General features: G+C 30.0%; 1 protein-coding gene across 1 annotated transcript; it reads right to left on the reverse strand.

The window, feature by feature from the left end:
• Positions 1–1,441: 1,441 nt before the first annotated feature.
• Positions 1,442–3,337, reverse strand: LOC129909419 (uncharacterized). Its single transcript, XM_055986504.1, has 3 exons — positions 2,867–3,337; positions 2,019–2,312; positions 1,442–1,811 (listed from the first exon to the last, which is right to left on the reverse strand). The coding sequence occupies exons 1-3, from the start codon at positions 3,057–3,059 to the stop codon at positions 1,519–1,521; spliced, it is 780 nt and encodes a 259-aa protein (XP_055842479.1). The 5' UTR covers positions 3,060–3,337; the 3' UTR covers positions 1,442–1,518.
• Between the last annotated feature and the right edge of the window lie 9,158 nt (positions 3,338–12,495).

Below are 12,495 nucleotides of genomic sequence, written 5' to 3' on the forward strand. Positions count from 1 at the left end.
CGTTATTTTACGGTTTTTTTTATAACCTCTTACCTATAGGTTTTTATAAAACCTGTAATAAACGTTATTTGACGGTTTTTTTTATAACCGTTTTCCTCCAGTTTTTTTAAAACCCGTAATAAACGTTGTACAGGTTTTTATAAAACCTATAATAAACGTTATTTGACGGTTTTTTTATAACCGTTTTCCTCCAGTTTTTTTTAAAACCCGTAATAAACGTTGTACAGGTTTTTATAAAACCTATAATAAACGTTATTTGACGGTTTTTTTATAACCGTTTACCTACAGTTTTTATAAAACCTGTAAATAACTTCGTACAGGTTCTTATAAAACCTGTAATAAACGTTACTTGACGGTTTTTTTATAACCGTTTATTTATAGTTTTTTATAAAATCTGTAAAATGTTATTTCACGGCTTTTTTATAACCGGTTATTTACAGATTTTAAAAAACCTTTAAAATGTTTGCTTACCAACATGCTGCAAACCATAAGATTCTTCCCAGCTGAAAATTTAATATTTTAAATAAGAACGCTGAAATTTAAGTTAAGTGAAACATTATTTTTTAATGAATTTAAAACTAAAACTAAAAATAAAACTAAAAATAAAACAACCTATGTCGTGGATTGCCCTTCAGAGGCAGAGGAGCTGGTGTTGGAACTGTAAAGAGAAAAATGTTAACTTAAATGTTGATCATAATTTTTTTTTTAACTTACGTGGACGGTTTTCCCATTCGAAATGGGGCTTGCTTTAAAAAAGCTTTGAAAAATGAAGCACCCTCGGCTTCACTGTAAGTGGGGAACCTTGTTCGGACCGCTTCCATTATAGTTTTATATTAAAACTTGTATTGGCTGAAGCTTTTTTTGGCGTTTGTGCCCAGCCAAGAATGTTCCGCCAGTAGTGCATCTGTAAAAATGCACTTGCATATAGTGCGGATCGTTTTCGTTCCGTTGACCCCCCCATATGAGCTCAACTTACGGACCTGAAAGAAAACAAAAATATGTTTTAAAAATAATGTGCTTTAAAGTGTGTTAAGTTTCGCATCTTTGAGTGCAATATGACACAGACCCCTAAACTTTTAAATTTTCTGAATCAAAGCTTAATACCTCTCTGAAGAAAGGAGACGACAAGTGTGACATAATTATTTACCTAAGTTGTCAAAACCATTTGTTGAAATAAATGTAGCTGATGTAGGCACAGTCCCAGCTCTCGTTTATGAGATATTCCAGGTTATTATTTTAATTTTCTAATGGAATACCTGTATCTCAAAAACGAGGGCTGGCAGGAAGATTCTGATTTCGAATTCTAGTTCAGCACATCAAAAGCATAAGTGGCTTTGTTTAAGAATATTTAAAAAAATTAATTTTATTGGTCTGTGTCATATTGCATTCAAAGATTTCAGGATAAAAATAAACTATCAACATAAACTTAATATTTTTAGAGAAGTAACAAATGAAAATGAAATCAATATAGAATCTATTGATATCTTATAAATTCAAATATTTCATATATTTTGGTACTTACCAATTTTTTTTTAACAATCCATTTTGATGGAGTTTTTCCTCCATTTCCTCAATTTGTTGGACAGAGGTAAGTGGGAAAATTTCATCAAGTTGCAGTTCCTCATCCACTTCCTCTGCATTGTCTTTTCCAATTTTGGACGCCAACAAATTGACCGAAACTTCGGACTTCGCCATGAATGCCTCCAGCATTCCTTGCATGGCCTGCACCTTCACCTCAGTGGAACGCTGTCTTTCCAAAATTTCGTCTATTTTGGACGACAGTTCCTTGAATTGGGTACTGGTGCTGGGGCCTATAAACAATTTAAAATAAGAGTTATATTAAAATACAAAAAAAAAGTAATACGGTTAGTGAAAGAACTAATATGCTATCTCAGCTGTTACTAAGAGGGACTGGGGTTTATCCTATTCAAATAACATTGGGTAAACCCCAGTCTAAGATAAGCTGGAGTTTAAAAACGACTTTGAAAATGGTACTAGTGTTAAAATACATTTTTTACCTTCATGCGTGTATAACTCGGAAATGACATTAGTGATGGTAACATCTTCATTTGGGGGGGTGAACGGGGAAACGTCTTGAAAATTAGAAGTAAGTATGACAAAATTAGTTACTTTGTTCCCATATTTATACATTTTAAACTTACCAGTATTAGGAATCAAAGTTGACATCAATTTGTTCAGATCTGTCATGTATTCCGAAGAATTGGTGTCGATGGTCTCTTCTTCCGTATTTTCTTCAGAAGAAGACAAATACTCGGCATCCTTTTCCTTCTGAACTGCTTCCTCCCAGGAACCTTAAAAGGAAATACATGTTTCGTCGTAAATATAAGTGGCATGAAAGGGATACATGAAAATATTTGTTCAAAAGGTGAAGCGGCTTAAGACCGGCCGAACAGCTCTGATTTTGACGATTTTTTTTCAAACGTAGGTAATTAAAAATACTTTAAAGTCTATAGATTAAAAATTGCCGTTCGTTGTGTTTTTTTTTATTAGGGTCAAGCTCTAAAGCCAAGTACACTGCTGATATATGAGAAATACATTGGATTTTACGTTGGATTCTACGTTTAGTATATTCCAAAAAAATGTTGGAAATTACCCTTTAATATGTAATTTTTTGAGGAAAAAACTTTTTTTTTTTAATATTGAAAGGTCATAACCGCGATTACTTTAAGTATATGAAAGGGGACCTAAAGTGTATCAAAATTAACGTAACTTAGCTTTCAAAAATAGGCCCCCAGGATAAACTGCTTTAAGTTTAGATACGAATAAAATTTTACTTGGAGAAAAGTGGTCTAAGTGAACTTAATAAAAATAAAATAAAAAAGATGTAGTTAAACTTGTATCTTACCGATGTCATCAAATATTAATTTGCATGCTATGCTTTGCCAATCATCCGATGCTGTGATGCAATTTTTCCGACCGCAAATGGAATCTTTCTTGGACTTTGGCCATAATAGCTTCGTTCCATCGATGACCCAATTTTTGGGAACTGCCGTCACGAACTTCCCTTCATCTTCGAGCGTCTCCACAACACAATACATTTTGATTAACAATGTACTAATGGAAAAAAAACAGATTCAGTGTTTGGTAAAGTTATTTTGAAAAATTTAGAGGAAATATTTTCTATGTTATAAAAATTAGGCAAATTTTCTTCTTCATTTGATTTATAAACGCTTAAAAATTTAGAATAGAACGGTTTTTCGTAAAAATTTTGTTTTTGTTTTAAGCTTGAACCATAGATAACTGGGATGCCATGTCGATATGTTGCAAACTACATTCTAACAATTATTAGTTATTTTTCAAACTCAGAAGTTATTTTCCAAACTCAGAAGATATTTTTCAAACTCAGAAGTTATTTTCCAAACTCTGAAGTTATTTTCCAAACTCAGAAGTTATTTTTCAAACTCAGAAGTTATTTTCCAAACTCAGAAGATATTTTTCAAATTCAGAAGTTATTTTTCAAACTCAGAAGTTATTTTCCAAACTCAGAAGTTATTTTTCAAACTCAGAAGATATTTTTCAAACTCAGAAGTTATTTTTCAAACTCAGAAGTTATTTTTGAAACTCAGAAGTTATTTTTCAAACTCAGAAGATATTTTTCAAACTCAGAAGTTATTTTTCAAACTCAGAAGATATTTTTCAAACTCAGAAGTTATTTTTTAAACTCAGAAGATATTTTTCAAACTCAGAAGTTATTTTTGAAACAATATTTAAAATAAATTATAAACAAATAACAATATTTAATATTAATTAAATTAATGATAATTTGACCAATTATTTGAACTATTAATGTTTATGTTGAATCGGGCTTTTTTGGTCACTTCCTTTTATATGCAAATAAAATAAAAAATAAAATAGTATGAAATAAAGATTTTTATTTGCATATAAAAGGAAGTGACCAAAAAAGCCCGATTCAACATAAACAACAATATTTAATATTTAAAATAAATTATAAACAAATAACTTACCTCTTAATAATTTTTCACAGATAGATATTTTTTTTAATTTAATTTATATTTTTTCACAATAACTTTCGCCCACAATAACTTGTCACCACCAGCCACAAAAGAATACTGAGAGATCTGAGAAAAATGAGAGACAAAAATATGATAGGCGACGCGCGACGCTCGAGTATGGTGAATGTGTATGTGTAGAGAGTTGTTGGTTAGTTGAAATTGGGTTGGAACTTAGTTGAAAAATTACCAGGGTTGTTAAAAGGTAAATAACGAGTTGATTAAAAACTTATACGTACTTATAGTAGTTATTTAAAAACTTACTTTAAACTTAGGATTTATAATGGGTTAATTTTAAACCAATAAACAACTTTCATGGTAAAAAGTCAGTAATTTAAAATGGTTAATTTCTAGTCCATAAATAGCTTTTTGTGTAAAAAAGGAGTTATTTAAATACTTACTTGAAACTTGTAATGAAAATCTGGTTATTTTTTAGCCCATAAAAGACAAATAAAGAAGTTAATTAGAAACTTTCTTTAAACTTAGGATTTATAATGGGTTAATTTTAAACCACTAAACAACTTTAATGGTAAAAAGTCAGTAATTTAAAATCTCGTTTCAAACTTAAGGTCAAATTTGGTTAATTTCTAGCCTATAAATAGCTTTTTGTGTAAAAAAGGAGTTATTTTAATACTTACTTGAAACTTGTAATGAAAATCTGGTTATTTTTTAGCCCATAAAAGACAAATAAAGAAGTTAATTAGAAACTTACTTTAAACTTAGGATTTATAATGGGTTAATTTTAAACAACTAAACAACTTTAATGGTAAAAAGTCAGTAATTTAAAATCTCGTTTCAAACTTAAGGTCAAATTTGGTTAATTTCTAGTCTATAAATAGCTTTTTGTGTAAAAAAGGAGTTATTTAAATACTTACTTGAAACTTGTAATGAAAATTTGGTTATTTTTTAGCCCATAAAAGACAAATATAGAAGTTAATTAGAAACTTACTTTAAACTTAGGATTTATAATGGGTTAATTTTAAACCAATAAACAACTTCCATCTTAAAGTGAGTAATTTAAAAACTCGTTTCAAACTATAGATAAAATTTGGTTAATTTATAACCAATAAATAACTTTTTGGGTAAAAAAAGAGTTATTAAATTACTTATTTAAAACTTTGAGATCAGATGTGGTTAAATTCTAACCTAAAAACAACTTTTTGTGCGAAAAAAAGTTATTAAAATACTTACTTCAAACTTGGAGTCAAAATTTGGTTATTTTTTAACCCTTAAAACACAAATCTAGAAGTTATTTAAAAACTTATTTATGACTTTGTGCCAAAAACGAGTTATTAAAATACTTTTCTGAAACTTTTGAAGAAATTTGGTTATTTTAAAACCAACTTCAAACTGAGGTTATAATTTAACCAAAAAAATTGGGTTGAAAAAATAACAAGAATGTAACCTGGGTTTTATATAAGTAAATAAATAGCCAAAATATTTCCTTAGTTTAAAAATGGAATTTTTGAAACTAATTTATGACTTAAAAGTTTATTTTACGTATAATTTTAACCCAAAACAAACCTTCGAAAATACTGGGTTTTTTTTCTAGCCTAAAATTAACCACAGACTTTTAACAACCCGTTTATAGCCGCTTTATGACCGCGGTTATTTGCAGTTATTTTATAACTTTGGTTATTTTGTAACCGAGGTTTGAAATTGTTACTTGGGAACCTTAGCATTTGAGTTGCGTTTTACCAAAACGATGACTTCTTGCGATGTGTTGTTTTAGGTGTCTGTAAAAGTTCTCTTTTTCTTCGTCATAAACGAGCTCTGTGGGGGCGTAACAAAATGGTGCTCTAGTCTTAAGTTTGGCTTCATGATCCGTTTTCTTAGTTGGTTCCATGAAAATAAGCTACTGCTACTGGTTTTAGTAGCGGACCAACTTTTCGCCGTTACTGGCCTTAACTAGGTTAACGGTGTTAATTTAAAGGTTTAATGTAATTTACGTTCAAAGCTGAGTTCAAGCTCGCCGCCATCTTCAGTGTTCATTCTAAAATCTAAAATTATATCAAAAACCTTGTTTTTTTTAGAGGCGTTTGTTTCTCTAAAGTTCTGGTTCTGAAGTTCTCTGATTCACACTGTTTCGGGTACTTTGGGCTTATTAGGGCTAACAATTTTATTCTAATGAATAGTTGTTTCCTTAGCTGAATTCCTATAATCGGGTAGGGCAAACAAATGAATAAATACTGTTGAACACGGCAAATGTAGAATATAATCATATGAAATTATATTTTTAGGTTATTTTTTGATGCTGAATTTAATGACATAAAATAATATACAATACGACTGCTCTAAGAAAAGTTAGTGCCCATTCAACGCAAGGGTGCTTGTTTTTTTACTTCAACAGGTAAATAATAACCAAAACCCATGTGATTATAAAATTCGGCATGAAGGTTTATGATTAAAGAAATGAGAAGGAATCACTTAATTTCTTAAAAATATTTTAAGTAAAAGGGTGTTTTTTGATAGGTTGAATTATGTGTGAGAAAGGTGTTATAACAGATGACATAAATTTTGCTAATTTTTAAGTTTAGTGAAATAACGTTTCTTGGGTTAAACATAATTACTAAGAATCTAAAGAGTCTAAAAAATTATCTTGTGTAAAAGAGTGTTTTTTTTAAGAAATGGTGAAACTAGGACAAAAAGGATTCCCCAAAGAAAATTGGTGAAAAATTTCATTTATGCAGAAACCATAGAAAAATGGAAAATCTGCGATAGGTCCGATAAAATCAATGGTATAAAAGGTACCCTTAAGCAATTTTTGAAAAGTGTTGTCTTTGCCATGGGAATTACGAATAAAATAAGTCTATACATTTTTTCATGTGTTTTTTACCTGCGATATACATTGGTACTATATTACTTGCGATATAGGTACTAATATATCAAGTTATGCATTCGTACAAAAAAAAACAAAGTTGAGATAACATTTTTCCATGACATTACGATGATAGAAAATGCCAAAAAAATGCGTCCTGGAAGTCCGTCTGTCTGTCTGTCTGTATAAGGAACTAGAGCCTAAACCAATGGACCGATTGACTTCAAACTTGCTATGTAGCAGTTTTTAGAGACTACAAATTCAATCCTGAGTGGGCTTTAGGTCTGGGTTATATATTTTCTTTATCTTGTCTCCGACGTTTCGACCGTGTTTACAGTCTTCTTCAGGGAGAGTATTCTATCTTCTAATTCACGAAAATAGGAATTATTGTTTTTAGAGACTCTCCAGAGGAGTTTTTTGAATTAATTTTTTTTGGACCAAAAATAACGGTACCTTTCATATAAAAATTTCGGAAAAGTTTAATTTCTCGAAAACGGCTATAGCGATTTTGTTAAAAAAAATTTAAATTTAATTTTTTGAACAAGGTCTATCTTTTGAAGAAAAAATTTTTTTTAAATCATTATTAACGGTACCTGCCATAGGACCGCTTTTTTCAAATCTGATTTTCTGCAAAACTGCTTGTTGTATTTCAACGAAACTTTTTATACAAAAGGATTTATATAATTTTAATATAAGCCAAAAATAAAATTTTTGGATTTTTTAAAAAATTTTGAAAATTTTTTTTTGAAAAATCAAATTTTCGAAAACGGGACATTGAATTTTTTTTTTTTTGAAATTTGTTTCTAAAAATGCACCTTAATACAGCAAATAAAACTGCATACTTGTTTTGTGGGGCAGTTTGATTTCAGATGTTTTTTTATTTTTTTGAAAAATGTTTTTTTTTTTAATTTGTTTTTTTTTTTTTGTTTTGTTTTTATATACCTACATTTCCCAAATTTCTATGTAAAAAGTCTTAAAAATTTTAGCTACTTGAACTCTAAGAGCAAGTTCGTGCGACCAAGTCGTGCATTTTTTTTTTTAAGTGTAGGTAGAGAAAATGTGGGTCTATTGAAAAAAATAACTAAGTAATAATATTGCTACCCTATTGAAATTCAGCAATTATGTTACTTTTGAGATTGAAAACAAGAATCTAAAGTGTCTAATATCATGGTTAAAAGGGTGTTTTTTTTTTGTGAAAAAAAATTGATGGGCCACCGTAATGAAATTTGGTTAAAAAGTTGCATTCGGGAAAGAAGGCAAGAATAAAGAGTTTTCATTAAAAAAAAAAATTTTGCTTTTTGGGACCAATTACAGATTTTATTGTCTCTTTGATATAGACTCTCTTGACTCTTGGTTTTTATTCCAAAAGCAAACTTTTTGTCAGGTTTCATCAGGGTGATAATTTTTTTTTATTTATTGATTTTTTGTACTATTTTACATGTACTAACAGCCGAACCTGGATAATCAACAGGAAAGGTAAAAAGGTAAGCGTTCATTACAATGAAATAGTCTTGAAAGATAATAGCCACATTTAGGTATTTCTGCAAAAATTCACAAAATCTTAAATTATTCTTTAATTGTATTTATATTAAAAGACCAGCATTTTTTATTCTTTCAAAATTTATAACAGACCTTCGACGAAAAAATCTCCCAGACACATCAAATAAAATCCAATATTTTCAGTTGAAACAATTAATTTGAACCGAAAAACAAAAAAAAAAGACATGAAGACCCACAAAAAACATACATTCAAGTGCAAAACACTTCAACTCAGCACCTCTTCAATTTATATTTCAATTAGAATGTTTTGGTAAGGATACAAGGCATCAGGCATCGTTTCAAAAATTCGTCGGAAACGGCGGCGGTGGTAGCGGCAGGCGTTACATCGGCACCTTGATAAACAAACGTGGGTGGTAGGTACACTTCAAAATATTACACTCCACCCTAACCTAACCTCTCTCTCTCGACTTACACATCAAAATGCCTAACTCAAACATATTTCAACCAGTGAGAGAAACAAAACAGCAGGTTTTATAGAACGAAATTCGGTGCTAAAGGTAAGCACCTACGTATATTTATTTCTAAAGCCCCTCTCACACAGTATAATGTCTTTCATAAATAATATAAATAAAAAAAAAAAATTTGTGTATTTTTTTTTTGTTGTTGTTGGTATATTAATATCTTTTCTCACGGTGGAGCATTTTATTCACTAACCCTCTGTCTCTATCTCGATTGTACTGCTTTTGTTTTTATTACACCCAGAACGAACATATTTTGTAGAAATATTATTTCCCTCTCAAACCCTATAAATATATAACCGGGGAGATGGGGATTTTGATGATGGGAGACTTTGTGCCATAATAACTTTGGTAGCAGACTTTATCCTTCAAATAAATTACCTGCCAAATTTTGTTTACGCTGTCAGATGAGTTTCTGTATCTCTCACCTATAGCATCAGCACCGTAAATCGCATCCCCCCAAACCCCAATATATTAATTAAAATCCGAGATAGATTTCATTACATCCCGAGGCTAGGCATATCCAATATACAATTCGCTCCAACAACCTGGCTGCGATGCGGGTGATGAATTGATTTGAGGCAAAAATATAGTAGGGTGACGATATAGACATGATTAGGCTTTGAAAACTACCATCATTGGATGCTCTGGCATCAGGTTGATCCAAAAGCAGAGCCACCAGCTCCATCTGACGGATATTGATTTCTGGTCTATAAATTATTTAATAGAGAGAGTATGGGTGTGTGCAAGAGTGTGAGTGTTAAGGTTATAAGTTCATCGCATTATAATGTAGGTATGTTTTTTTTTGCCAAAATGTAAATGTTCAATATTCAATATTCAGTTTAAGGACAACCACAAAGTTTAGTTTCAGAACAAAACTTATCGAATAAAGTTTGTGTTTGTTTTTTTTTTTTATTTCTTTTTCTTTTTTTTTTATTTTGCTTGTTCACTTAATGTTGTGCTGAACTCTAGAAAAGTTGTCAAAAGGAATAAACTTCCATTAACTATATTCTCGATATACACATCATATAGGAGGAATGGAATTTCGAAAATATAAAATCAAATTCAAGGGATCATCATCATCATCATCTGAAGTTGGCAATTTCAAGAGGTTTGAAAAGGGGAACCAGCATCATACCACCATACCACATAAGAAGTTTGAACAAACTTAGAGAAGCTAACGACTCTGATAAGGGTATATATTTCTATATCGTTTGAAAGATGAGGTTATTGGTATTCAGAAATAAGTTATTTGCCAATCTATCGATCTTTGGCTATGGGAATATCTCAATTTAAAGTTTATTTCTTTTATAATTAAGCTGGTCGGGTTGAATATTTGTAAACCTAAAACTTTTCATAGAGAGAAGAGACATATTTTTTAATATTTTGAATTTTGATTTGAAAGAACTTATGTATATGTGGTTAATAATGAAAAATTTCCAATTTTAAAAATAAGGCTTTGAGTACTTACTTGAACTTTTATTTAAAAAAAACAATCAATTTCAATTGCCCTCAATCTTGTAAAGAACTCGATATATTTATAACATGCTTAGCAGTGGGTGATTTTTTATTTTGTTTATTTCAATCTTTATTTGAAAAGTGTCATTTGAAAAATAATAAAAAAAAAAGTTTAATCGCTTTATATAGATTTTTTTAAATCCCTAGATTATGAAACATGATTTTTTGAAAAACACCTACTTTTACCTACCTTTTCTCGGCCGTTTTTTTTTTAGAATTTTTAGAACATTCAAAAAATCCTCAGCTTATATAACCTATAAGCATTACTGGACAAACATTGGATCTCTAAAATGATATTTGACTGAAAAACTAGAAAAATAATTTCTTGTATCCTAAATTGTTTGATTTACATTTTAATTATTTTCATATTCGGAGATAACGGTAAACAGAAAATTTTTTTTTTTACATTTGACATCTTTTAACCTAGAGCTCATAGAAATTCGATTAAACTAAATTTCGTACATATTCTGATAACATTACCTTTCATATGATATAAATTACATCACTTAACGGTACATACACTACAAGTTCAATCTTCAGTTCAAAAAGACAAAAATTACAACAAACAAAACGCATTTGGAGATCGTTTGCCCAGACCAACCCCAAGTGAATGAAGTACCATAATCTCAGTATTAATTTCGACATGGTTGGCTTTGAAACATTTTAACTGTTTTTGTAGGCCTCGTACAGATATGTTGGAGGCATATAATTAAAGCTGAAATGATAAGCTTTCCAATGATTTAAAATGTATTATAGGTTGTCAAATAAAAAATTGCTCAGTAAGGTGATGCGATGGAATTAAAAAAAAAATTGTTTTTTTTTATGAAAACTGATTGCATTTAAAAAGTTCCAGCTCTTTTTGTAGATGTCGTACAGGCATAATTAAGGTGAATATTTTTAGCTGAAATAATAAGTTTTCAGATATAATTTCATATAAAATTTGTAGTTTGTTGTCAAGTAAAAATACTAACCAAATGTTGTGCGAAGAAAAAAAGTTAATTTTTGTTTTAGCACTTTTTACAGCACATAAAAACATGAATATTGTCTTATTATTTAGAAAAAAAAAATTAGGCTTTAAGATGATATAAATTTTTTGTAAGCTTTTTATATGAAAAAATTGGAAAACTGATAAAAGAAAATTAAACTTAGTTTTTTTTTAACTTTTTCTTGTAAATGGTTCCATAAATGTGTAGTCCTAAAAAGATAATTTTAAAATAATTTTTTTTATCAAAATCAAACAACCTGTTTTCTTACGACTTTATCACGTAGGTACAATTATCGTCTGAAACCGGACTTTGCAGGTTACCCTTTTTTTAAGTAGCTTAATAATGTCATTTTTCTGTGTTTGAAATCATTCTTTTGACGTTAATAGACAAAATTCAATTGACATATCTCATTGAGAACTCCCTCACCCCAATCTTTCACAAGACAAACAAATTTACTAATACTAACCTTATTATTTTTGTCTGTTTTTCACTCAGAAATTCCAAAAAAAAAAAAAAAAAAAATGTCCTGACATTGTCAAAACATTTCAAATTTAACATCCATCTCTGCAATGACATGACAGGTAACTGATGCTTGTTCATCGTTAAGAACCACAAATCTTGGTCAGACACACAAACCAACATACAATGTATGGTACATGATTGAGTGGCTCATTCATTCCATCTAAATGAACATCTATGCAACCTTATCGAATTGGACTCGTTATTCGTTTCACATACATATACCTTTAACTAGATTAACACCTAGGTATACCAGCTACCTATGAACATACAAACAGCATAGGAGACATGTTGCAGAGCAGAAATATGTGTGCACATACCACCTTCTTCATTTTCCACCTGGCTAACACAATTTTTCTTGATTCTCTTCGTTGCTTTTCCAAGGAAAATTTCATCACTCTCACCGTGTCGTCATCAAAACTCATTGATTTTCCCATAACTCAATTGACATCTTTTGCTTTTTTTTTTTTTTTGGAATTGCTTCAGACAACAGCAATGGCAAAGATGGCGACGACCGACGCACGATATGATGGGTAAGTGCTCCAAAAGTGAAGCCTGGAGAGAGATCCTTGCATTTTTAAGTCAAAGCTTGTACGAGTGTTCAT

Source organism: Episyrphus balteatus, chromosome 2 (genome assembly GCF_945859705.1).
Source record: "Episyrphus balteatus chromosome 2, idEpiBalt1.1, whole genome shotgun sequence".
NCBI classification, from domain to species: Eukaryota; Metazoa; Arthropoda; class Insecta; order Diptera; family Syrphidae; genus Episyrphus; species Episyrphus balteatus.